This window comes from Miniopterus natalensis, chromosome 7 (assembly GCF_054644295.1).
Source record: "Miniopterus natalensis isolate mMinNat1 chromosome 7, mMinNat1.hap1, whole genome shotgun sequence".
In the NCBI taxonomy this organism is placed as follows: domain Eukaryota; kingdom Metazoa; phylum Chordata; class Mammalia; order Chiroptera; family Miniopteridae; genus Miniopterus; species Miniopterus natalensis.
Window position 1 is genome coordinate 21656655 of NC_142087.1, and position 27638 is coordinate 21684292.

Sequence of the window (27638 nt, forward strand, 5' to 3'; positions counted from 1 at the left end):
AAGCCCTGTTTTCATTTCTTCACTGATCACTCCCCTTTTCTGAAACATTTCCTCCATAAGGTTTTCCTTTTACCACTCTGGTATTCTATGGATTGGCAAAAGCCTCCAACACCCAAGTTTCACGAAAATCAAAATCAAAACAAAGTCACTCACTTATCTCACAGTTCTGACCCATCCAGCCTGGGAGGCAGTCACAGTAGTAGCTAGCAATCAGGTTCTTACAGGATTTGGCATTGACGCAAGGTTTGGCCTCACACTCATTTGCATCTGAAAGAAAGTGAGGATGAGCAGTGAGGACTGGAGTTTTACTCCCCCACCCCTCAAAAAAAACACTGTCCCAATAGTTCATCGAAAATAGGAGATTTTTTAATAAGTTAGCTAAGTAACAGGTACTAGGTTCCCTCTATTCTGAGCCTCAGATCCATCTCCCTAGTCATTTTCCAATGAGGAATGCTAATTGATAACTTTCTGGCTGCTGGTAAACAACGGGCCTCAGCAGAACAGAAAGCCACCAGGCATTTCTGTGCAAAACCTGGCACAGCCTAGTTGCTGGGATTTAAATGTGGCAAAAAGAATGCAGACAGCTCATTCCTCATGAGATCATCCCCGTTTGGAACCCAGCTGAACACTCCTCGGACAGACGATTGACATGGTTCAAGGAGTCCCACAACTTTCCCACAGGGCCTGAAAGAGCTTGTCCATTTGCATTCGAGTGCTTTCTCCCAGGCCAGCCGGCTGGACTCTTGATAATAAATTACTTCTTAGTATGATGTGTGCACACTCACACCACTGGCCACAAGCTCATCTTCCTTAACGGCTCTGATTATCAAGGCCCACCTCGGTGCAGGCACCTTCTTACCTAACTGGCACGTTTTGCCAGTCCACTGGGGCGGGCACACACACTTAAATCCATTAACCAAGTCCAGGCAGGTGCCCCCGTGGGAACAGTTATTGGGAGAACAGTCATCAATGTCTGTTTGAGAAAAATGGAAGAGCGTTGGCAATTTAATCTCAATCCATTTGACAAGACAATTTAATACCACAGGAGGGGCCTTCACTGAAGAGCCAGACACCTGCTGTAAGTGACTAAGTGACGGCTCTGGTGACGATCAGGCCTGATTTTAGCTTTAAATCCCCCACTGCCCCAGATCATCTAATCCCCAACGTAAGCGGGCAGAGAGAGCCAGCTGGATCCCCAGAGCATCAACCCTTTGGTTATTTTTAAAGAAAAGTTTCACCATGGCTCAGAGGTAGCTAAGTAGAACTAAGGGAAAATCGCTCTTCTTTACTGGTGGAAAAGCTTACTCTTTGTATTTGCTCAGCACAGCTAGGGGAACCCACTCCCCACTTCTGCACTGCACTATAGAGGTCTCTTAGCCATTCACCCACTGCCCACTTATGAGGTGCCAGGATCTCCCCGTGAATTCGCTCACTGGGTCTTCACAACCCTAGGAGATGGGAATTGCTACTATCCCATTTAAACAGTGCCACAGGTGGTGGGTGGCAGCCATGGTGCCAGCCCAGGCATCTGATCCCAGAAGCCACATCCTCAACGAGACTGCATGCTGCTCTCAGGGTGCTGACGACAGTGTTCTCAGGCCTGACTGCACCTCAGAAACCCATGAACTTGTTAAAGAATCTGACCCCCCCAATTCCGAAGGGAAACTGGGATGTGGAGAACTGTACAGTGAAGCACCCAGTGGTTCTGATGTGCAGCTCAATCTGGCAGCCATGGTGGCTCTACAGCCTGGTTCCCTCTTTCAGGGCCACCTGCTCTCATGACGAAATTCAGTGGTGACAACCTCCCCTGCAGGGAGATTGTCCGTGATGCCATCTGGAGGAGGCAGAGCTCCCGGGAGCACGTGCAAAGTTAGGAGCTATGCCACGAGCACGTTTCTTCCAGTAGCAGACACATGCACTCACTTAGCAAGGGGGATGGGGCACTTCCAAGTGCAGAGGCCAGAAGCTCACCAGACTGCAGGCTGCATCCATCCCCTCCCCCCAGGACAGACCCTCACTAAGACCTTACATTGGACCCCGAGCCCAGGTATCTGCCCCAATCCCATACCTCAACACAATGACCCTCTAGAAAGGACCAAAACTCGGACTTACTTGTGGAGCATGTGGGGCCGGTCCAGCCCGGAGAACACTCGCACTCAAACCCCAGGGAGGTCTCCTTGCAGCTGCCTCTGTTGTGGCAGGGATCAGAGAGGCAGGCGTGCTCTGCTGCAAAAGCCAGGATAGCGGTCAGCTAGGGACGCCGCCTTCTCCTACCTACACCCTCTCCCCACTCCTGGGCCACCAGCTCAAGGTGGTTTCAAAAAATAAAAGCGAGCGTGTGCTAGAACCCTGCTGCGTCTAGAGAAGAAAGGAAGTCATCTCTCTTGCTAAGCTATCTCCAGCCACATCCCAAGGCATCTCAGAGCCAGGGTCCTCTCATCACAAACACACTGCCTCCCACGCCCGTCAACATCACCCAAACGTGAGTGACTAAAGGCAATTTCAAAGACCCCAGAACTGCTGAGATAACAAGTCTTCACTTTGGAGGATATGTTCGTTCATCTTTCTATGAGCCCTTAAATATATATTTTAAAGCCGAGTGGACAAAAAAAATTCAACAAAGGGATCTCATTCCGCCAGGACCACTTACCAATCTCACAGTTGGGTCCCGAATAGCCCTCAGGGCAGGAACACTGGTATTTGTCAGGACCTGTGTTGCTACAGGTTCCCCGATTGAGACACGGCTGGTGAGTCCCACAGTAATTGAGATCTGCCAAGAAGATCCCAAGGAAGTTAGTCGCTCAAAGATGTGAAGACTGCTCACCTGCTGCGTTTCTAGTCCCATTTCTCTTTTAAAAACCAGCGTCATGAATAAGCCTTGGGGACGCAGTGGGGAAGAGTTGGGAACACTGTTTTAATGCTCTAAGGCGGCACGTGGAGAAGAGACTTATTGTGGGGACCACTCCACAATGGAGACAAATGGTGACTCACTAGGTTGTACACCTGAAACTACTACCGTATGTCAGTTACACCTTAATAAAAGGAGGAAAATCGCCAAACTGGAGCATTAAAGGCAAATTGAAATGGATTCATAATTAAAAAAAAAAAAACCTGCAAATAAACATTAAAAAAATAAAACCAAATCACAGGTGTCCCACCCCCCAGACCGCATGCTCCTCCCCAGCGCCCCTTCCCCGGGGGGCCCCATCCCTGAGGGGTGTACCTTTGTCACAGAGCTGTCCGCCCCAGTTGGTCTCACAGAGGCACTGCCAGGGCTCGCTACAGGTGCCGTGGACGCAGCCCGGGTGCGGGATACACTTGTCACAGTACAGGCCCTGCCAGCCATACTGGCACCTGGGGACAGAGAGCACCCCCTCCTTTAGTCTCTAGGACATTCAGACGAAGCTGCACAGTGCAGGGTTTTTCTGTTTTGTTTTGTTTTGTTTCTGGGGACAGGATGGTAGACTCTCAAGGTTTGTCTGGGGCTCCCTCTGAACAAACATTTTCCTAGTTGGGCCAAGGTCCCCTCCCAGGCGACTCATGACAAAGGGAGGGCTGTTCGAGGAGAGAGGCCAGTGTGGGGCTGCCCTTCACAAAGCCGCTCTTCTCAGGCTCCCGGGAATGAGCTGGGGTGGGATAAATCAATCCCAGGGCCGACTACAGAGGGAAAGGAAGGACTAAGTGACAACAATAGCCATGTGAAAGTCTCCGCAAACACCGCACTTTGGGCCATTTTTACACAGCAGCTTGGCTCGGCCCTTTGTCTGAACAGCGAGTCACGACCCCAGCGCACAAAAATGCAACAGGACACCAAGTGCGGCAGGAAACGGCCTCCCGAGGAGGCTGTAAGAAACCAAACGGGAGGGACCGGGCGCCTCTTTAGGCAAAGAGGAGGGAAGGGTCCCCGAACCCGTGTCTGCAGGGAGGGTGAGGGAAGCAACAGCCCTCAGAACCAATTCCACAGGTAATTTATGACCCACTCCTGGTGGCTGCTTATGCTAATGTACTTTATAGTTATTTCTCACTTTGCAAAAAAAAAAAAAAAAAAAGGTCAACTCAGTTTATCTAGTATTGGGGAAGGGAGTCGGGTTTCCTTTATAAGCCTCATTAATCGGACTCTTTCGAGGCCAAATGGTGCCTTTGATCCCCAAACAAAAACACAAACATAAACCTTCACCTGGGGTGGGAGAGAGGGCAGGGTCTCAACCACTCACCCCTCAAGTTTCAAGCCCTCTGAAACTTTAACTGCCTTCTCAAAAATCAAGCTTTCAGACAGGAGGGGGGCTGGGGCAGGCCTGCCGGTGGAGGGAAGGTGGGGTGAGGCAAATGTTTCCACAATGGGACCTGGGAAAAGCCTCGGTCAGAGCCGGCTCCCCGCTAAGCCGCTCAGCTGTAACTGTGTGTGGAGAGCAAGCGCCCCCAAGAAGGCAAGGCCTTGGTTTCCAGAGAGTGGGAGGCAGGCTAGCAAATCCTTGTCATGGGAAAGTCCTGGGGACCCGGCTAATAGCTAATCACCGCGGCCGAGAATCCACTGAGCCCCTGGGAAGGCTGACTGCTCCAGCTTCCAGCAAGCCGGCCACACCCCGACAGAGAAGCACCAGAATGTGTGCTTTAACTTGAATCTGACGGGATTCTGGCTGATATAAAACGAAACATCAGTCTAAGTAACAAGTGACTATTTAAAGAGGCGAAATAAAATAAATCATCTGGTAGAAATTTTTAAAAATTGAACTCAAGTCAGTGGGAAGTGGGAGGCGCATTCAAACAAAAATTGATATTCTTAGCTTGAAAAATATTAAGAGGGAACTGATTTGAAAGTAGCAACATATTTCAAAGTAGCACCTTTTCTCATTCCCTTCCAAATTAAGGGTCACTACACCTCTTCGGTTTGCCTTTCATAAAAGCATGAAGAGGCAGCTGAGGACCCAACCTCACCACCTAATTAATGAGAGCTGGATCCCCAAGCATTAAAAAAAAAAAAGGAACCACAAGAGGCCACGGATGACTTCAAAAGAAAACAAATAAAAATACTGACCCTAAAAGAGGCATCACAAAGTTATCCGGGTTTAATAGTATATGATTAAGGTTCTCATGAGAAATTGAAGTGACTTTCCTCACATGATGATTCATAATTAAGTTTGATATTATTGGCAGCCTTGCAATAAAGTGAGCAAGTGCGCCCAGGAAAAGCCCTCTGAGTCGACTTGGGAACGACAGAACCCGCCAAGTTTTCTCATGTGGAAGAAGGAAAAAAACACACACCACCTCTGGAATACATAATCCGAAAGACAACTTACAGGTACCGTGCCATTCAACTATTTCTGGTGCAGGACACAACCTGAACTTCCTGGGCTAGGAGGTTGTTTTGATTTTCTTTCAAGGCAGGGAGAAGGAGATGGGTTGAGAGACTATGCAAATGACCTGTGGGAAAGTCGCACCTTAAGTAAATAAGGGCACTGGTGCGTGTCTGGGCAGGGAGTGGGAGGTGAGACTCGGAAAGAGAAAGGGCTAAATTCTGGAAACAAAGCCTGTTGTTCTGGCTGGGTGGGCCCTCCCCTGCGCCCTGGCGTTTATTCTGATGACAGTAGCAGAAATCGTGGTTGGCCGCCCTGATACCCATCTGAGCACGGAGCAGGGCCAGAGTCACTGATCTGACCTCCTCCAGAGCACCCTTCAGTACGGAGAGCTGAAGGAGGTGGGCACTGGCTCAACTTTGGACAGCTGTGCTGTTCGACACCGTAGCTGGCCGCCACCACTGGGGGTTAGTATGCAACCCCCTCGGCCTTCCAGAAAATAATCTTATCTTTCTAAAGTGCAGGAAGAGACAGTTTTCAGGTCTGTTTTTCTTTTACTTCCAGCTGCCTTCATTCCCACCTCAGTTCCCAGGCTCAGAGCCCAGGGCTCCCCGTGGCACGGACAGGGAACAGATGCAGTGGTGGGCTCGCAAAGGCCACAGGTGACTGTCCAGCAGCGGTCCTCAAAATCTACTGAGCGGCAAAAGCATGTAGCTGGCTTCTCAAAATGCAGATTCCTGGGCCAAACCCAGAGACTGAGACTCATGCCTGTGGGGTGGTGCCCGGGAATCTGCATTTTGACAGTTCCCTGGTTAATCTGGTGAATTTCACTTAGGAGTACTGAAGTTTGGGGACAGTGATTCTCCAAGTGTGGTCCCACAAGCAACAGCAGCATGGCTCAAAAGTAGTTAGAAATGCAGAGTTGGGCCGACCTATGGACTCAGGGTCTGCACTGGGACAAGAGCCCCATGTAACACTGGTTTACATGTGTTGTAAGCTTCCCTCAGCTCAAACCAGGGTAGCTTTGGGTGCAAAAGTGACAGGTCCAAAGGATGCAGTTAGTGTCACATTCAATCTGCTAATCCTCAAGAGATCGGGGGAGGCAGAGCAAATTGTGAGACTGTGTCAAAATGCCAGAGCGGGAACAATATTTCCCGAAGCAAGCCTTCCCCAAACTAGCATAATGTACATTTCAAAAAGTTCCCAAAACTGCAATCATGAAGCAGTCGGGGTAGGTCTCGCTTTGGCTTCTGCATTGTCTGGGACCATAAAGGAACAGACTTCAAAGGCCAGCAGCAAAGTCTACATTCATCAGGCTCAACTGACAAGATTCCAGCGCAGCCATTAACCTCTCAGCACCGGCCTGTCTCCCGCCTGCAAAGGGGCCAGGAGATTGTACTAATCCCATTCTAAAGAATGCTCCACGTTCCCCTATTGATGGGAAAAGTGGGGGAGGGCTGGGAGACGGACAACGGGGCGGGGGCGGACACACAGGCAAGAAACATACCCACATCCTTACATCTAGTCCATTAGCACGTTAAGGGGAAGATTATAAAAAACGTGTTATCAGTTTACAGAGTTAGTACATGAAGTCACTGACTATGCTCCTAGTTTCTTTTTTTCTATGGGAGAAAGTGCGCGTTCCACCGGACAGCTGGTATAATTTAATAAGCTTCGGATGTGCCTATCTGAATTCTAAGCTTTCTTGTCCTCCAAAGAAACATATTCACAATCAAGCCAGTCCCTCCTCTTGCATTACAAAAATAATTATTAAAACAAACAACAACAAAAAACGGTTTGGTTGTTTACCTGCAGTCACCTGGGAGTTTGCAAGACCCATGCTTGGGACTACAGCCCTGTCGGCAAATAGCTGTAAGAAACACAGAAGTCTGCATCAGTACCCGCCCGTTTCTGGACCAACACCGCCATGAGAACGGCCTAGTAGTTAAGCCTACAAAATCCACGACTTTAAGAGATCTCATATCAAGTCCATTGTAAGGACAGGAAGATGGGAGGTGCCCAAATAACAAATCCAGCTTTAAACTTCAAGGCCATGCTAGCAGATCCTCAAAACATGATACTGTTTGGGGACAGGAATGCCGGCAAGTTGATGGGGGAAGGGGATCTTCGTCCAGTCTCTCCAAACAATAGCTACCCTGCTCCCTTGTCAATTCCCAGCCTTGACAAAAGAGAAAAAGGAGGTGTAATCCTTTCTCGTCTCACCCGCTCTGTCCCATCAGGGCAGAGTTCAGATGAGCCCCAGCCTCCTTACAGCTCGCCCCAAATGCCTGCTGTCTCAACAATCCCACGGGACGAACAAAGCGAGCCAGGCTGCCTTCACTTGGCCAAGTCAGCACCAGATCTGTTGGTACTTTTGTAAGGTATCCTCACAAAGCAATTCTGCTTCCTTTATTAAAAAAAAAAAAAAAAAAAAATTTGGACATAAAAAAAATACCAAATTGATAAACCTCTTATTGGTGTTAAGAACACCAACTACTTAAATATATTTATCAATTCTGTCTTTCATCTGGGTCCCAGAAATGCCATCTTTTAAAACTCTTGTCTCGTTATTGAAGAAAACTGTACTGCCACGGAGACCTGCAAATTCCTCTCTCTGCCCTTCCCCTCAATCACTGTCAAATACTCATTTTTAATTTGAGTTTATCTTCCAAGGATTTATCAAATTATGTGAAATAAGCAGAGTACATTCATAAGGGCCTATTATGGTTAGCTAGAATTACCCACCAATTTGCCATGCCTTAGGATTTTTAAAGGTATAAAGCCCACAGACACTTCTGTGGATGTCTGTGGATGTGATACCTCACTGAATTCCAGGAGAAAAGGCTGGGGCAGTAGGCAGCACATCTGAAGGCTTACGTAGGCCGACCTCATTTTACGCACTTCTCTTTATTGTGCTTCACAGATGTGGGGTTTCTTTTTTGTTTGTGTTTTACAAAATGAAGGCAAGATCTTCCACCGGCAAAAAGATTAAGCCTGGAATTACTACAATACTCGCTTTACTGTGGTGGTCTGAAACCAAACTGCAGCATCTCCAAGCTATGCCTGGGCTCCCGCAGACGGGTTCAATGCTACGCAAGTATGAAAGCACAGGCTCACCACTCGCCCCCTCCCTCAATGCCACAGCCCCGAAAGGTGCCCACTGAAAGCCCACCGTGAGGCCACCCCGAGCTCAGGGGCTGTCATTTCCTATGGGATCGGCTGTTCAGGCCCACTTGGTATCTGTTTCAGGTCAGGTTCCTGAGAAGCAGAGCCTGAGAAGGGGCCTGGGGTACAGGAGAGAGGGCAGCAGATGGGCAGTGGTAGGAGCTGGGTAAAGACATGGTCTCAGCTGGAGTCTGGCTTCAGTCTGATCCAGGGGAAGCTCTGGAGCATGAGTCATAGCAGATTTAAGGCAGAGGGGGTTGGCCTTTGTACCCCCATGTCAGTGATTCAGACTGAGTTGGGAGCAAGGGGCATGGAGTGGCTCCTGCTCGGCCAACGACAATGCTCCAGAGGAGGAGCAGCCGTGAGCTGTTAGCAGCCAACCCAAAGAGCAGCTGGGAGGTAGGGCACAGAAAAAAGCCAAATCTCATCCCACCTAAGATAACCATCTGACCGCAGGTGGGGTGAGAACTTGCCACCGAAAGCAACAGCCACCCGGAGCCGGTTAACCCAGCCCGCACAGCCACACACCTCTGTTACATTCGGGGCCCATCCAGCCTTCCATGCAAGTTTTGTTGCCATTCTGGTCGCAGGCATAATGTCCAAAGAAGTCGTCTCTGGGTCGGCAGAACTTATTGCAGCCGAAGCCGTAGTAATAGTCATCGCAGGTCACGCGGATCTGATACTCAAAGTGGGCAACCCCAGTGTTCTGCTTCAGGGTCTGCCACTGCCGGCTGGGGTTGATCATGCCCGAGTGAGACGCCTTTTCAATAATGCTGTCCGATTCTACAGGCAAAGGAGAAAGATGAACCGCATGAACATTCACATCAGAGCCTTCTTCCCCCACCATTGGGCTGTTTTTAATCACAAATGCGCAGGGTACAAAATTCAAGCAGTACAAAAAGAGCAGAAAATGAAAATTCCCATCCCCAGGGACAACCGCTGTTACCATTTATTTACCCTTTTAATGAGCGTATAGTATTTCACTGTCTGGAAATACAAAGAAATAATTTACCTAGTTCTGACATATGTGCAAGGCTGTTTTGGCCTCTGGCTATTAAGCGAAGCCACAATGAACATTCTTGAACATATCTGCCATGTATGTGGCTCGATCAGCGAGAGTGAAGCTAGCAATGGAAGTGCTGACTCAGAGGACACGCACAATCCCAGACAACCCCAAACCACCGCCAATGAAGTCCCGTCAATGTCCTCTCACCACACAGGAAACTGTTTCCCAACTTTATGTTATCAAACTTTCTGATCTTTGCCTGATAGGTAAAGAAGTACCTCTTGTTGTAATTAGCATTCAATTAAGTCATGGTGAGTGCCCTCTCACGTGTTTATAAAACCATTTGCATCTGCTCCTGTAAGCTGTCACCTGTTTCTCTGCTTTATCAAGCCTTCTACTGCATTGCTGGTCACACTGATCTGCAAAAGCTCTTTACGCACTATAGGAAGCAGCCCATTAGGGAATGCTGCTCTTAGAGAAACTTCCTTAATCCCAGTCAAGATTAGCAATCTCTCTTCTTGGTTTTAGAGTTCTGTGTCTTGCCTTAGAAACAATCTACTTCCAAACTCTTCACTAGAAGCCAAAGAGTAGAGTTGTTTTTTAAAAATGATCTTTAGCACCTTTTAAACTGGCATTTAAGTAGCAAGACTGTGAACTTGATGTATTTTAGCTTTCACCTTTGCCCAGAAGGCAGATGAAAAAGGAATTCACCCCAGTTTAGAAACAGATTGAGTGGGGTTTTGAGCCAAATCATGCTCCCTAAAAGAGTGGACACTGAGGAAAAACAGCCGGAGCTGAAGCAGCAGATGTGGTCCCTGCCCTGAGGCCACTTATAATCTAGTTTCAGAGAGACAAGTACTGAAGCACCTCCCAGCGCCAGATGCCAGGTGCCACGAGTTCAGGGGAGGGATATGGAAAGGCAGCAGGCACTAAGTCAGCACCCCAGCCTGGTCTTGTGTTTGTTTTCTTAAACCTGCCAGCACCAACCCTTCACCACCTTGTCAAATTCAAGGCCACCTTGGAGAGACTGTGTTAGGACCTACATGCAATGTCTTTGTGATTCTTACCCACCCACACCCGTTTTTCTAGGCCCAGGGCCTGTGCTCACCGACTAGGCTGTGCAAACCATACAGGTGACCAGAAGAGAAGGGACGCCTGAGTGGCTTCATCCACACTCCACCTCCAACATCGCCCCATTCACCCTCCGGGTTTCTTTAACTATCATGGGGCAAGACAAGCCCTGAACAAGCCCACATACCTGCAGGCTTACACCCCAGCACGCACAGAACCACTTGCAGAAAACACTTTACTGACTTAGGTTTTGCAAATAGACACAGGCCAAAGAATGACAAAAATGTCCCTCCGGTAACTCTGTTTGCTCTGCTGGTTCAATTAAAGTGTAGTGAGCTATTACCATGTGATTATGAGCTCTTAATAAATGAATTATTTAAACACACTGGCCATGGCTCAGAGGCTTCCAGCTCCTCTTAGGCAGGTATCAACAACAAACAACTCCGACAAGAGTCCAAGCCAATCCTAAAGGCGCAGGCTCGCGTGTCAATGTCAATAGCTTAGTGTGCTTTCTACCGATTTCCAGGGAGAAATGCTGTGAAGCTATTATTTCCGAATCCTCAATGGTCTAAGAGGTCTGCATAACTAACTTCACACCTGCATGACACATTTCTCCTAACAGCTGACAGGCAGAGCGCGTGTGACGTGCTTGCTGGCATCTGGGTGGCACAGAGCAAGTTTGCTGCCTGCTGCTTCTCCACTGCCTGAATCGCACTTCCTGTCAGCTTGGTGCATTAAAAATGTATCTGGGGTAGGTCACCAGGTAGCCCGGCTTCAGGTAGAAGGCTATTACCAAACCTTCCTGCAATCTTCAACTGCATGAAGGTGGAGCACAGAGCACCCACGACAGCCTTGCAGGCCAAGGAGGAGGTAACGAGAGGCGAGTCTGAGCATAACCCCAGGACCTTGCCAACCCACAAACCTAGACAGGGCAGGGAGACCTGGTCCTGAGTATGCCTGCTGGCATTTACATATCTATTGAACAGTACAATAAACGGAAGCCATTTGCTCCATTTAGGTTTCTGTGCATCTTCAGTGTCCGCCCTCATGGAGGACAGTCCCTTGGGAGGGACGGAGGGTGAAGAGCATGAAAAGCAAAACATTCCAAGCAGAGCAAGAGCACGTGCAAAGGCACCGGGCAGGAGAATGTGATGCATTTGAGGACAGAAAGGTGACCAGTGGGGTGGGACTAGAATACAAACACAATGGATGAAAATGTGGCATGTAAGACGGAGCTGGCAAGGGGACAAGGCTGGGCTCTGCAAGGCCAGATGGGCCACACAGGGACCTGGCCCAAGAGCAACAGGAAGCTCTGAATAAAGGTGACAAAACATTAAGCTCTGAAAACATCAAGACAGCAGGAGAATGGAGAAAGCACTGGAGGCAGACCACGGTAGGTCTGGGTGGACTAATTCAGACGCGACTGTTAGGGTTCAGGCCTGAGCTGATGGTGACTCGGACCAGGGCAGTGGCAGGGGAGATGGTGAGAGGCGGCAGGATTCTAGGGAGGCCTTGGAGGTAAGATTTCCAGAACGCGGAGGTGGGTTGGGTATGGATGCTGAGAGACAGAGGGACACAGATGCCCTCCAGATTTCTGGCTCACAGTGCTGGGTGTTCAAGTGCTGGTACCTAAGTCATCCATAAAGGGCCCTAGGCAGGACCTGCTTTTGGAGAGGAAAGACATCACATCTGGCTTTAAATGTGCTGAACTGAGTAACTTGAAAACATCAGGAAGCTGAGTAAGCAAGCAGATGAGGCGCTCCCAGCAGACCCCACTTTCCGCCTCGGGGTTCACAAAGTGAGCCTCAGTGACCTGCGATAGACCTTCCATGACTTTGTGGCACCTGCTCTCTTCAAGAGCAGAGGTTGCAAGCCCTGTATCCTAACCCCAAGTCCTCCTGGTGCCCTTCCAGAGATCTGGTTCTACCCCCAGCGACAAATGAAACATGCCCTAGAGCTCTAAAATGGGGCTACCCCCAAACACACACAACCGCGGGCAGCTTTTAGAGGCACGCGCTTCCCGGGAAACAGCTACCTGGCCTGTGGGGCAATGGAGGGCCCGGGAAGTCCCTGGCAGGCCCTACAGGTGTCCTGATCCAGCTCTTACAATGAGCCCCAAGGATGTTCTCTCCACTAGACGGTTGTAACGTCTAAAATGGAGGGAAGAACAACCTGTCTGCACCGGAGTTTCTGAAGAACCTATTTCTCCCCCTCCCCACCCCGCCTCCCCAATGCTTAGTTACCGGTGTAAGCAGGTCACAGTGACATAACACTCGCACAATCCCAACGTCTGTGGCAGAGGAGGGAGGAGAGAACAAACAGGTGTCCGTGACCCTGACTGGCATCAGCCACAACCAAGGCTGGTCTCACACCCCTCTCTCCCCCCACACCTCCGTGGGACAGGGGTGCCCCTCAGGGAGGAAGTCCACAGAGCTGGCCTTCAGATGCCAGAGTGAGAAGTGATCCAAATGCCGGCAGCCTCTGGCACATCAGGGCTCGGCAATGACCAGGTGGCCTTAGGAAGCCAAAGAGCAAGACAGCCCAGGAGCAGACACACCTAGCATATGCCAAGCCCTCGCTGTGCCCACTCTGGGCATTCATCATTCTCAGAGTCAGTTAAAAAAAAAAAAAATGCAAGGAGAGAAAAGGGGAAAATGTCATTTAGCAGCAACAACACAAAGAAAGGGTGAGTGAGACGGAGAAACAAAAGGACGAGACATTCAGAGAACAGGAGGCAAAGATAAATGTTGGATCGACCTCTCCTCCTGCACAGGCTAAGATTCCTGTGTGAATCAAGCTTTCCGATGACAACCACCCAGATCCTGCTGACAAAAAGGGAACTCGCAGTTCTGGCGAGTGAGGAAAAGCACTTTCAAGTTACCATAAAGAGCGAAGACTACCTTATAAGCCAGACTGCTGCCATTTCCACAGACACCCTCCACAGCTTCCCCACCAAAACCCACCCCCAGCTACTCTGAAAAGCAACCTGCACTGAAAAGAGTCAGCTTTCAGAAGGGGACAAGGCAAGTGCAATGGCCGGGAGGCCCTGGAATTCCGCTTCAATGGAAGGTTTGTCGTGCGCAGTGTGGGAAACCCCGACCGGCTGGAAGCTCACCTGCCCACCAAGTGAAATTCAAGGTCGGTCTTTAGAGCCCAGCGCCACCTTTGCCGGCTTTATCTTTCCGATGAGAGATTAAACGCTCACTTAAAGTTTAAATGGACTTTAAAAAAGTCACTACTTTGATCCTTTAGCAGTCTACAAGGTTTTAAAGTTGTAAAACCATTAAGATCTCTATCCCAAAGATAATCTACGTCCCATTTTCAGGGACTGAGTTCACTGGGAAACTGTCCTGGCCACTTAATATTCTAAGCAAGCCGTGTAGGGGGAAGTCATGGAAAAGACTCCTCAGAGAGGTTCGCCCTCGAGGGGGCGGGGGCAAATGTCAGGGGTGGAAGAAGTTCCCTGACACCCAGGAGACAGGCCCAGCTCTGACGGGGACTGCATGCCAAGCACTGGGCTTCCAGAAACACGCACTTGGAGGCAAGTCCTTCGCTGTGATACTTACGCTGAGTGTCGTTGCTGGAATCCCACGCCTCCACAAGTAAAGTATAGGACCTCTGCAAACAGAAAATGACACTTAGTATTCAGAAATTGGGGTCAGCTCTCAATGTCATCCTTTTCTGGCCTCCCCGCACACCCCCCCAAACAAAACCATAAAGCCAAAGTGAAATTTCTGTTTGCTGTTGACCTGAGGTTGCCCAACTCCCCTCCCCACTCCAGCACCCTCCCCAGACTGACTCATTTCATTTGGCAGGGGGAGGGGGGCCCACTGTGGCCATCAAGCAGGCAGCTCAAAGTCCTCATCAGGAAATGCCACCTCCCCATAGGTGAACACTCAGCATACAGTTTTCCAAAACTTTCCAGACCCTAATTCTAGTGCATGAAAAAAACACAAAGAATTTATTCTAAGCAAACCGAACCAGGTCTTTGTACCGGGGGAGGGGGCCCGTCCAGGAGGGCTGGGTATTGCTAAGGTTACACTTTGGGCCCTGGTGGGGCAGTCCCCAGGGAGGCCCCCTTTTCCTTTTCAGAACCCCTTTGAAAGCCCTGTCTGTGTGAGACCATCTCGGCTCCCACAAGTATCAGGTGACTCTAGGAAGCAGGAGGGGGTAGGTGCAGAGACTCCTAAGACAAAGGCAACAGCCTAACTTGGGGTGCCTGGGGGAGCAGGCCCTGGGGAAGAAAGTACAAAGGGGAGAAACAACCGCACAGCTGAGGGTTATATTTATTGATAAACTTATCTGTCAATAAGATCTAACATTCCAGAAATAATCAAAGTTCGCTAACTAAACGAAGTCCCTGGACACTGGCGGGGCGCCAGCTATTATACTGAAGGCACCTTCTATCTTCCAGGCTTACCTCCAAATCCACGCCGCCCTCCCCCCCAAATCCAAATCATTAGCAAACTCTCCTGCTTTTACTCGAATCTTCGTTTGTAATTTAGAATGAGGTCAGTCTCACCAAACACCAGGGTTTAAATAAACTTTCTGCTCTCTTGGCACTGGAGAAATATATCCACAGGGGGCAGGGAGAAAAGGCTCCGGAACCCTTTTCTGTGCCCCTGCACGGTCACTCGCTGTCGGGTACCAAGACATCAGGAATAGTAGCGCATATTGATCAAATAATGCCATGCCACCAGCAATACGCTCACTGAGAAAAGACACCTACAAGGTGAAGGCAAAACCAGTGGGGGGAAAGGAGCTTCATTCATAACTCAAGAAAAGAGTACTGCTCACACAGCAACACAGCAGGCCGTCTCTAATATAAAAACATCTTGTGATAGACCCTGCCTTGGAATTCAGCCGAAATATGTTTCATACTCAAAGCAGAGTAGGATTCCATTTCGTTCACTGATAACTGTGGGAAAATGCTCAGAAAAGCAAGCAAAACTGGGCAAGCCGGGGCCCGTGCCCAGCCCTCTCCTTAGTGGCCATAGGTCCAAACTCATCATTGTCACTGTTAATATTTTATTAGTAAAAGTTACACCTTATCTACAGCCTCTCCGTTTCCTAGCACTTCCTAGGAATTACAGGACTCTTCCCTGAGTGTAGCAAGAAATTGTATTTCTCTACTGATCTGAGACGAGCCAAGTGAAAAGGCGGCCAGATGTGGGGCTGATCCTGCACAATTAAGCTCTTCATTTGCTGGTCACGTTGAGACCCACGTTCTTCGATTCCACATATTGTTGTAATTAATCCTCTGATTAGATGCACTGATACCCAAAGTTTTGACAGACTTGCAGAGCACTAAACATACAATGCCCGCAAACCCCGTGGAAAGGGAAGGCGTCCCGGACTGAGCTGGCGTGACTGAATTAACTCTGCTTCATGCTCAGGGGACAAGGCATCCCTCCGTCTTGCACAAGAACTTGGAAGACCCAAGCTGTCTACTAGGCTCATCCCTGCCAGAACTGGAAAGACTTCAGAAGCTGCTGACCAACACCGTCCCATTGGGAGGGAAGAGAGTGGCAGAGCTCTGGACGCTGCGTGTCATGATTTTCCATAAGCTGCCTCCTCCTAGGAGGTGGATATGGGGTGAGGTCTGGAGACTGCAGCGCGGGAAACAAAACCTTGCCAAAAAAGAAACTAAAGCGCCTGGACCTTCCTCTCTTTCCTTGTTCCAGAGAAGGGATTATGGTTCTAGGATTCACCTCCTGGGCCAGGAGGAGTCCTCCTGCCCAGCCTTCAGAGAAAAGGGTTCCCTTCAAGGCCCCTATTAGGAGGCACTCTTACCACCCACTCCATCCCCACACTATATATAGATCGGCAATCAAGATAACTTGACAATGATTATTAGTTGCTAGGGAACTTTAATTTTTCCCAGGCCCACGCTTGACCTCTGTACATCCCAGAATATACATAGACTCTGAGATCCAAGTCACGCACACCTTATGCCACCAAAGTAAGGTACCAAGACGAAAGTGACAACCCGCTAGGATCAAGTCACACCCAATTAGGCACTGCAAATCTGACCCCAAGCAGAGCACCAGCCCCTCCCAAGGGCTCGAAAAGGAGTCCCAGGCAGGACAACGGGTGACGAGTTCATAACCAAAAACCCCACAAAAAGAGAAACAGCAAATACCTGGATTTTTCTTGGTTTCATACTATAAAACTAATACTTATGAAGAATCACCTGGCTTTCATCGCCTTCCCCCTTAAATCTGACCAGAAAAATGGCCTGGGGGCAAAGCCTCAGGAGGATGGGTTGCTGACAGACCTTCAGTCTGGGTTTGCACAGTGAATCATCTCTGCCCCTTCCCAGCTCCAGGCCCACGGAAACCTGGCAACACAGTGGTCGGTTCTCAGGTTCTCAGCAGGAAGGAGGAATGGTCAGCTTTCAGAATGACCTCTAGGGAGGACTTCCGTGGAATTTTACCAAGGAGGTTCCTGACATCCAAACCCCAAGGCATCCCGGGGCCACCAGGTCCCCTCCAAGCACCTCCTTCCTGCCCTCAGCACTGAGGCTGCGGGAGGGCTGTGTGCTGTGCCCATCCCACTCCACGGTGGTTACCTTGGCACCAGGCAGAGTGGTAAGCACTTAATTGCCACATTAAGAAGGGGGATGTAAGAAACAAAGGTAATTGTGTTGGCAGCTGGGAGCTTCCTTTTCCTGGCAACAGTGGCAGCCAAACCCAGCCCTGAGAAGAGGCTGCCTCCACTCCTGCCAAGCTGATGGACACAAACAAACCGCCATCCAAACGGCACGCGTGCAGCGTCCAAAACCCCAGGCCACCACGACACACGGGCCGAGGAACTCACACCCTGGGAATGCCCCATGTGCCCAGGGGCCACTGTAAGGGGCACTCACCCAGGGTTTGTCTGGGGCCGTGTACTCTGCTGACTCAACTGTTGCTTCCTGTTGCTGGCTCTGTATTAGCAGTATTTTTGGAGAAGCCAATTATTCTCTGTAATCCTCACTTCAGTCCGTTAGGTCACACTATTGTCCTGCCTGTGTCTGGGTGGCCAGAGCATAAAATATTCCAGTCACACTATTAAATAAAGGTGTCAGAGGTTCCATGTGTGGGCGCACACTCACACAAACAGTTCACGTATCACAGGGTTTGGGCCAGGTGAGGCATGGAGAAAGGACAACTACCCCACAGCATCCAATCTAAGATTTTAGTCATGGAAAACCATTCAATCGGTAGGGCTGGACATTTCAATAGAGTCCGATCTGGTTACAAAGGGTGATTTTCTCATGAAAGCCCACCTCAAAGACCTACCAAGTGGCCCCAGAGCTCAATCCAGGTTTGAGGCTCAATGAGATGCCCCCACCCCTTTCCCATCATTACCCTTACCTGTCTGAAAAGCATCCCACTGATAATTAAATGCACCAGTTACAAAAGGGTGGCGAGGTTAATAGATGGAATACCGAGAAGGCAGCCAAGCATAGCCGCCGGTTCACACCGAGCAAGCCTGAGCAAGAACCCTCTCTACTTATTTACCAAAAGTGCATAAAAACTGGGCTGAGCTAGTAGGGCTCTGAATGTTTGACTATTTACATATCACTTTTAACCACTGGGAGCCATGTTGTGGAATTTCTTCCCCGCACACGCACTGCATCAGTGACAAATGTCACTGACACCGTAAAAACAAGGGCCACAGGGCCGTCCACGCAGTGATCAGAAACCAGCAGAAGGTGACAACAAGGGCCACCCTGCCCCAAGAGCCAAGATGAAGGTGGTACATTTTTGAACCCGGAGCCCTACCCCACCTCTGCTACCATTCTAGAAAACACAAGAATCATCACTTCCCATGCATTCTAATACATCTTCCTAAAGTTGAAAAAGTTTAAGTTTAGATTTTTTAAATGTAATTAAAAGCTGGAGCCAAGAGTCACTTTCTCAGCAGCTCAGAACCTAACCTAAGAGTTGGTGTGGGGGGGAGGAAGGGTAGGAACATGTCTCTGGGGGCAATCTCAGAAAGATTTGCCTTTATGGATTACCATGCTAACTGTATGAACATCCAAAGATTAAGCATCCTGGCACTGTAACTAATTTTGAAAGCCTGACACTGGAACCAAGTTCCTGCCCTTCTACAATGGGCCTGTGGCTGCTATGAATCCAACCAAGGCCTCTATTTGCATTCCCATTTTCAGATCAGGACCCTGAAGACTCCTTGTTGCCATGGCTTCATTTTTTGTGCAAAACATCTTTCCTTCCACTTGCCTTCTGTCCACAGGGTCCCTAACCACTCTTAGCTGCAAAGACTTTAGGCAGCATTCAGTTCAATGGTTTTCTAGGAGGCTCTAAGTGATTGCCTCCTCCTTACCCACCCAACTCCCCCAACAGTCCTTTTGCCAAAAGCTTCACTGTCCTCTAAAAATGTTTGAAGTCCGTGTAGAATTATGGGTGGGGAGTTGGTGGGTTGTAAACTCATGCAAGTACTGGAGGCTTGAATAAGTTGCTAAGAAACAAGACAACAAGGAGGAAGAAACACAGAGAAGGTTACACCTGGAAGAGAAAAGATATTGGAAGCCAAGCACCTTGTCTATAAGGGTTCCATCTGGGGAACAGCCATGCTGCAGACACTTGGTGTGAAGTGAGCACAGGTCTATATTCCCAAGCCCGGTTTTGCAATGTAGACACATCATTTCATCGCTTCCCTGAGGTAGGTGTCTCAAGGCAAAGGGTGTTTTCTCCACATGTAGAAAGTCCTTTGTTTGCTCTGAGTATGTACACACGTGTGCACTGCCTGTATGCATGCTGACCACATGGATTGCACATACTGGTTGCAGAAATGAGCCAGCTCAAATGCGGACCCCGTCCCTCTGCCCTCCACATGTCCACACCACATCTGTAAAGGCTTAGGGACCAGAAACACAGAAGGCATAAAAAGCAAGGGCTGTCAATCATATTCTGATTAACCTGTGGCATCCAATTTACCCAAATCCCTAGCAGTTGCTCATTCAGGCCTTTAAAAGTGAAGGGGGCCAAAGCTGGCATCCCTCTGGTACACAAGAATCATATTTCATTGGATTTTCTTAAAAATTTAAGTTGATCTCAGCACGACTTTTATCAGTGTCAATGGCATTTAAATATGAGGCTGAGAGACCACATACCTCAACTGCTTACCCCAAAGTATCTCCAGATTAATTTCACCCTAGGGCCTGCAGTACATCACTACAACTAACGGGAGTTTTGAGTTCCTAAAAAGCTTTTGGAGCTGGGTAGTGGGAATTACACTGGTAATATATTTTTAATAAACAAGCACTACTGAGATTTAGCACTAAGTTTGGGAGGGGTAACTTATCCATTTCCATGATTTATAAATAGTTACTCCCAAATTATTTCTCATTAAGCCCAATTACCTCTCACCATGTATGTTATCACCAAGACCCCAATAGGAGGAACATAAATCAGGCTAGTTGCTTCATGTCAAGCCCCTCAGAGCAGCATTGGTATGGGGGTTACAAACAACCAATGAAAACTACCACAAAACTGGGGCTGGGGCAGCAGACACAAAATGGGGCAAAATCTGATACTATCGAGTAGGCAGTCCCACCTCTACAGAGCTTCCCACGTGGACACTGGGATGTGGATTATATTTCATATCTGATCTGACCAAATCGCTTCCTTCTCTTCCTCTCCAGAACATGAACAGTTGTTTGATTAGGGTCATAATTCCCAACAAAGGACATGAATCATCTGACCTTCTAAAATGACCTTTGACCCTGCCCTCTGAACCACAGCTCTTCCATTGTCAGCAAATTTGGGAGGACCCAGGATAACAGAAATCGAGGCTGCCTAGCAGGCTGGGAACTCGGGTGGCTGAAAGTTCAAGGTATGATTTGTTTTTAAGCCATCTATCCTGTAAATCTTGAATCCTGTACCAAGTTCAGTCATTAGCTACTCAAGGAAATCAGTTTTAAATAGACATGCTTATTAATATTTAATTGCCAAACTGAATGAAGCTGTGCTTCTTTATTTCCACGTTTATTCGGCTACCTGAGTGCTTTCACTTCAGTGAACACTCACCCTGGAATCATTCTTGAAAGTTACAGACTGTGGTGTTTCTCCAACCGCACTCAGAAAAATAAACTAAAACAATACACCTGAACTCCGGTTTCTCTTGGGAAGTAAAGCTTATATTTCACAGCAGGCCTTTTTGGGGCAGCAGGGTGGAGACTTGTTTATGAGTGATACAGGCATTTGGCCTAACTTCAAAAGAACCACACTCTCAGTGAAGCCCCAGCAGTCCCCCCATTCTAGAAAGTCTATTTCATGGTTGGTGACCCGTGGGCCTGAAACCACAGAAGAGCACCAGCAAATCAATCATCTCTCTGCCCTCACATGCCACTTCCGCTCCTTCCCCATCCAGGACTCTCTGCCAAGTGTCAAAAGGGGACAGACACACCTTCTAGGTCACTTTCCCCAGCCAGCCTCCCGAGCAAGGCTCCCTCCCTGTTTCCATCCATTTCTGACCCTACTCTCCAAAATGAACCTCAGCCAGGCCTGCAGCTTTTCCACATCACTAATAAGATTCCTTTTATGGTCTTGTGAAAAGAGAGGGGCTCCGGACTGATCCTGGGAGGGTGGAACCACCTGCAGGCCCCTTCCTGAAACTCCAAACACACATTGAAGGGCAGTCAGTATTCACAGTAAACTTGGGCCCAGACAGATTAAAATTGTGGCTAACCTCTTTAGCTTGAAGTTCTCCCTAATAGGGGATTAACAAGATAAACTTGCTTTATAAAAATGAAATCCCACAACAGAAGCAGCCCTTCATTCTCAGAGAGCTCCACATATCACAGGTTTTTATAAACCCCCTTTAATGGCATGTTTCTGATAACTGTCTTATCTCCTTCGCGGCAGAGGGCACTTTATAAGCCAGCTCCTGTAAACGTGAGAGGCACCCCAACCTTCACACACACCAAGGCAGACATTCTACCCTGTCCTCCCGGAGTTGGGACTCACAGCCCCAGCCCGCGGGTAGGAGGCAGCAGAGCGCACGCCATCAGAGCACGTGGTGGAGAGCATTCCCCTCGGCACAGAGCTCCCCCTCTCACCACCCACCCTCCCAGCACAGGCTGGGCCAAGCCACAGTCTTGGCAGAGAGTGCGGCCTCCTGGACGGCAGGAAAGGGGCAGAGGGCACCAACATTTTCCCCTTTCCTCCCCTTCTGCAATCGCACTCATCTTCCTTCCACCCATTTCTAGATGTTGCAAGGGCCTCGCTGTGGGGTCTGCCAGCGAGGCGGGGGGCCTCCAGGGCCTCTAAGACGGGGGTCCGTATGCTCGCACCCTCAGGAACTGCCTCTAGTGGGCTGCCCCTTCCAGGCCCTGGCACGGCCCTGAAGGCCTGCGGGGACCGTGCGCCCGCCGGACGAGGGCATACCCCCGCCCTTCCCGGGGAAGTTTGCAAACACAGCTGTTCCAGAGCCCGGGAACCACTGGAAGTGAGGCCACAAGGCTCCAGCGCGCGGGGGCGAGGGCAGGAAGGGGCCGGCAGGGGGCGGAGGCAGCTCGGGCGACGGCCCGGAGACCCCCCCCTCCGGCGGCCGCCCCCGGGCCCTCGCACCCAGCCCGGAGCGCGCCCCCGCACGCATCAAAATCTCCTGGGGCGCAGCGGGAAACGGGTTCCCTCCACACCCTCCAGGAAGGACACACCCGCCCTCCAGGCGGTTCACGGGAAAGGGGAGGGTGCCAATTTGGACGGCGTTCGAAGGCCAAAGCTGAGCCGAGTCGCCTTCCACAGCGTTTAATCGGTTAAGCGAGGGTCATCTACAGTGACCTCCTGGTTGGGGGCGGGGGGTTACTCTGGGGCCTCCAAGTTGCAAGTTAGACCCGCTTTCCTGGGAGCTCTGCCCCCCAAATCTCTGGGGACCCCACATTCGTGTGCTCTCAGCAAAAAGCAGCGGGGACGGCCCGGCCGAGTCTTGCTCCCCTAACCCACCACCCTAAAAATCGTCCCCAACTGGCGAGAGCCGCGTGAAGCCGAGACCCTTGTACCCCTTTCGCAAGAGAGAGCAGGGGTCGGGGGCGCGGCGCGGCCCTCGGCTCGGCCTCGCCGCCCGCGGCCGTCACTCACCGGCCAGGCGAAACTGAAAGGCAGAACGATACGGTTGCGTTCATTGCCGCGACTGGTCTTGAGGTTGAACGTGTTGCCCCCGATGACAGGCGTGGACCCCGAGCCGAAGCTGCAGGGCCCCCCGGCCGTGACGCGGGACTGGTACTCCTTGAGGCACACTTTGAAGTACGTGTCACACTCGTCGCGGGCGCACTTGCGGTCCCCCGGGTTGCGGGCGCCGCCGCAGCAGTTCCCGTTCTGCAGCTCCCCGTTCACGTTCTGCATGGACAGGATCTCCAGCTCGAACTGGCCGGAGGCCCCGCACACCTGCCGGCGAGGAAGGGAGGTCAGCACGGGGAAAAGTTGTTTTCTTCGAGGGTGGAAGTGGCGACTCCCTCCCTCCCGCCCCGACGAGCCCTCGGCTCCAAGGGAAAATTTTGCAAAACTGAGCTCAAAGACTCAACGTGATTCCCGGGCAAAAAAAAAAATTAAAATTTTTTTTTAAATGCACGAGTGCGGGAGAAATCCGACGACTGCCCGAGAGTAGCAAGAGCGGAGCGAACGTGCCCCCTGCCCAGCTAGGAGGGTACATTTAGGAGCACGGGGGGCGCCCTCAGCCCAGGTGCAGCCTCTCGGGCGCAGGGGCCCGGCGGGGAGCTGGGCGACCGAGGACTCCTGACCCCGCTCGCGGCGCTCAAGCGCAGGCGTCCCGGGCGTCGCGAGGGAAAGGAGAGGGCGGACCCGAGTGAGGCCCGGCGGGCTCCTACCTTGGCTCGCAGGGCGCAGAGCAGGGCGAGCAGGAGGCTCAGGGGGCGCCCGGGCCGGCCGCGCGTCCGTGGGGACCGCATCGCTGCGCCGCGCGCTGCGGGCACTCGGGGCGCCGCCGCCGCCGCCGCTGTTCGCGCTGGTGTTCCCGCCGGTGCTGCCGCCGGTGCTGCCGTCGCCGCTGCCCCTGCGGCCGCCGCGTCCCGGCTCTAATATACTCCGCCGATTGGAGCATGCACGACTGGAAAACAACACCACTTTTCAAAAGCCCTTTCAAGAGCAGCCGGTTCCAGAAGGCAAAGAGCCCGGCCTCCTTTTATTATTCTGATCGCTTCTTTGAGGCGCTCCCCCTCCTCTTCCACCTCCCGGCTTTCTTTCCTTCTCTCGCGCTCCCCTTCTTTTATTATTATGATTATGCGCAGCCTTTTATTCCCTTTCAGATCAGCTGCACAGAAAGGAGGGAGGGAGGGGAGGAAAAAAAAAAAAAAACCGAGCCCAGCTCGCGGGCCGGCCGCAGGTAACACAATGACGCGCGCCCGCTCGGCTCTCGGAGAGGGACTCGGAGAGCCCGTCTGGGAGCCGCGGCCCCGGCTGGCCACCTTTACCCAGCGCGCCGGGCCGGCGCATGCGCTCCTATTAATATTCATAAGGGGCGTGCCCCGCCAGGACACGCCCCTTCCCTTCGGGTCGATGGGTAGGGGGAGTCCTGGGAGGAACTTGGAAGCGGATAGGGGCTCAGGGGCACGCTGGGCGGCCCCGACGTCGGGGGGCCCGGCGCAGACCCCCGCCCCCGGGAGCCTGGGGCCCGGCGGGAAGCGGGGGAGGGCGCGGGAAAGAACCTCGAGGTGTCAGCCGCTCGCTGACGCCCGGGGCCCTCCGCGCGGGCCGGCCCCTCGGGCGCCCCGGGCCCGGCGCCTCGGCCGGCCCGTCGGGCCCCCGGTGTAGGCGCCCCGGCCTGCCGAGCGGTCGGAGCGGGGAGCTTCCGCCTTGCGAGCCGCCTTCGTCAGCTGCGGCTTTCGCCCCCGGAGGAGGCCTGCCGGTTCCCGCTCCCGCTCCCCCGGGCCGCCCGGGCGCGCTGCCGGCGGCAGGGGCGGCGGGGCCGGCGCGCTCCCGCCGTCGGCTCGCCCAGCGGAGGCGCCCGGGGCCGGCGCTGCTGGGAACTTGGAGAAACTTTCCCGAGCCGGGCCTTCGCCGCAGTTTCGAGGGGAAGCCTCGGCCGCTCCCCAGCCCCCCCGCCCCGGCCCGCGGAGCCTCGCGGGGCTCAGGGCCGCCTTCCCAGACCGCCCCTGGGCAGCGGCGCGGGAAAGCGGGGCGAGGGCCGGGCCGCGCCGCGCTCGCCCTCCCCCGCCCCTGCGCGGCCGCAGTGCCGGGACTGCACCTGTAGGCGGCCTCCGCGCAGCTCTCTGGGAGGCAGGAGACGAGCCTGGGAAGGACCGTCTCCCCGCCGTCTCCGGCTGCCGAACTTGGCCCCTCTGGGGGGCCCGGGGAAGCTAAGGCTATTTTCCACCTTGAGGCGAGCTCGGGTCACCACCAAGGGCAAAGGAAGCCCGCGGGCTGGCCGAGGCCTCTCTGCACCCCTCCTGCAGAGGACCTGCAGCGCTCGAGGGCTCCTCTGAGGAAAAGAATGATTTCCCCTAAGGATGGACAAAGCGTTGCCCCTGGTGTTGGGTATGTCCTGCAGGAAGAGCGTGGCAGGGCAGGGGCCGACCCCGGCTCGAGCCCCCTGGAGCTCGGGCAGGAGAGGCTGCAGTCGGCCGACGGAAAATAGTTTCCAACATGCTGAGCTGCGAGAGCATGAAAGGGTGGGTAACGTGTGGCATTTACCTGCTACATTCAATGGGTGGCTCAGTATGGACAATATACTCACACAGGGGAATAAAATAAGGTAACTAGCCTTTTTACCCTGGTTCAAAACCAGCAGGGCTGGTTTAGGAATACTGGCATTTCAACAGCCCAAGAACACCCAAGAAATGCACCTTCGTAATGGCAGTGTGTCCCATCTTATGCTCATTGGTGAGAGAACTAATCCATGTTTCCAAAGGGGCGTATCTAAGAGCAGGACAGGTTTGTAGCTGACAGGCAGGAGCAACCTGGGCATTTTGTCTTCATGTTCCCCAGTCTTCATTTCCCCCAATTATCCTAAACGCACAGCATCCAGTTGTCAACTGTATTCCTATGTAGACTTTCCTTACCAGTTTCCATAAGTTAATCTCCCCCATCTCCTATCTACCACTTTCTCACCTCTACCTCCAAAAAGTCAAATGCTGGTGCTGGAAAAAGCTCAGTTTATGAAGGCTGACGAGGTATTAAAATGCACATATATCCCTTGGAGTTCCCATTGCCTGAACCTGTTCTAATACTGTACCCTGTGGCCTGTCATCGTCCCCCCTCCCCACACACACCCCCCTCAAAAAGGAGCTTATGGAGCCAGGCCTTCCATTGAAGAGCTCAGACCCGCCACCCGGCTTAACCTGAGAGGGCTACCTGGGACGCAAGTGCCTCCCGGTAGTAACCTGGGCTGTGTGTGTAAACTGGGGTCAGCTCCAAGCCACAGGTGAGTTTAGCCCCCTTGACTAATAGAACATAGATTTTCCAGGGACTGACACTGCCTGATTAACCCTAACAAATATCAAATCACATGAATAAAAATTATCGTGCCAAATAGCACAGCATCCCTCACCCTCCCTGAGCTTGGGAACCCACTTTTAGAGAAGACAGTTGTGGGCTTGAGGGGATTCTTTTGAAAATTTTCAGTTGGGACTCTTCCAACTAATTGGTACTCCCCCAAAAAGCCAGTCACGTTTACTGCAACAGACATCAAGTGGAAGCTTCTCCACTACTTCCCCACAGCCAGTTCTCAGCCTCCCTCCCTGGTGAATGGGGAACTACTGTGGAAAGAACTCAGATACGCAGATGTCACCAGGTCACACGCATCCCGCCTGTGGATATAGCCTGTAGTAAGTGAACATTCCAGAAAACCATTCCTGTGAAAAATGCCACCTTTAACCATCACACCTGTGAGAAGAGGCGAGGCTGTGTCCGTTACTGTCTGCTCTGTCCCATGTGCTCCAACCATAACCATCCATGGATACTTAATTTTAAAGAGATGATGCCTCATTTTTCGTTTTCCACAGAACTTACCTTTCTTTGATTGAGTCACCAACAAACAGCAGTGCTGAACCCCCCAAGCCTTAAGAGATGTTTAAGCTATTATAATTGTAGTTAAATACATTTGGTCAACTTAAAGCCCTGGTTAATCAACACTGGTAAAAAATCAGCAAATCAATGTTTGAGAACTATGTTTCATGAGGCAACACGAATGATCTCAAAAGTATGCTGAGTGACCGAAGGTAAACACAAACGACTGCGTACTGTATAAATCCATTTATCTGGAGTTCTAGAACAGGCAAAACTAATCTACAGTGAATACAAATTGAAACCGATCACTTGGGGAGATAGGAGGGTGGAGGCAGCTGGGATGGGCTTGAGGCCTCTTCTGGGGGAGGGGTAATGTTCTGTATCTTGATAAGGGTTTGGGTTACACAGGTGTATGCATGCACTTGCCAAAATTCTTTAAAGAGTACACTTAAGATTGGTGTGTTTATATGTTCAAAAGAGAAAAAAATTGTAATGTTCCATTTGAGCTAATTATATGAATGCAGAAGTATTTAGAGGGAAGTGAAAAGATATTTGCAACTTGGAAATACATAAGAATTAGAGAGATCGATGGATAGATGCATAAATACTAAAGCAAAAGTGCTAACGATTGGATCTAGGTGGAGGGCATGTTGGTGTGCACATAAAATTCGAAGTTTTCTGTTTGAAATTTTTCACTATAAAATGCTGAGGAAAATTGTTATTGATGGACCAGGTATTGTGTAGGATGCAAAGACCCGGTGAACAACACAAAATACTGGATTTAAGCACTACGGAGTGGAGAGTGTGCTTGTCCCAGAGGAGGACAGTGCGGATTGTAGTAACAAACAGGAGGAATAGGGTTCCTTTCCCTCTTTCCTTTCTTCCTAATTCCGTTCTTCTTTCCAATAAATAAGAGAGGAAGACCCAAATATTAAGGGACATCTAAACAGCTTTTAATATCTTCCTTTTGCTTTGAATATTGCAGAGATGATAAGGCAAGTTCATGAGCCCTATTCCGCCGAAAAGCAGATGTGATCTCTTTCTGTTCCTTTCCAGCAGAACCAAAGGATGCTGACCCGATGTGTCCGACGAGCTCGTCTCTTGTTCACCCCGTTTCTGCAGCAGAAGATG

At 51.0% G+C, this 27638-nt stretch overlaps 1 protein-coding gene across 1 annotated transcript in view; it reads right to left on the reverse strand.

The window, feature by feature from the left end:
• The window catches only part of JAG1 (jagged canonical Notch ligand 1), a 34043-nt gene extending 10591 nt beyond the window's left edge, over nt 1-23452 (reverse strand). The window contains exons 1-10 of the mRNA XM_087818868.1: nt 23372-23452; nt 22626-22931; nt 14103-14154; nt 8988-9242; nt 7104-7164; nt 3224-3354; nt 2651-2770; nt 2113-2226; nt 860-973; nt 154-267 (exon numbers count right to left, since the gene is read on the reverse strand). Coding sequence (XP_087674994.1) covers nt 154-267; nt 860-973; nt 2113-2226; nt 2651-2770; nt 3224-3354; nt 7104-7164; nt 8988-9242; nt 14103-14154; nt 22626-22931; nt 23372-23452 — 1348 coding nt within the window. The remainder of the gene's footprint in view (nt 1-153; nt 268-859; nt 974-2112; nt 2227-2650; nt 2771-3223; nt 3355-7103; nt 7165-8987; nt 9243-14102; nt 14155-22625; nt 22932-23371) is intronic.
• Between the last annotated feature and the right edge of the window lie 4186 nt (nt 23453-27638).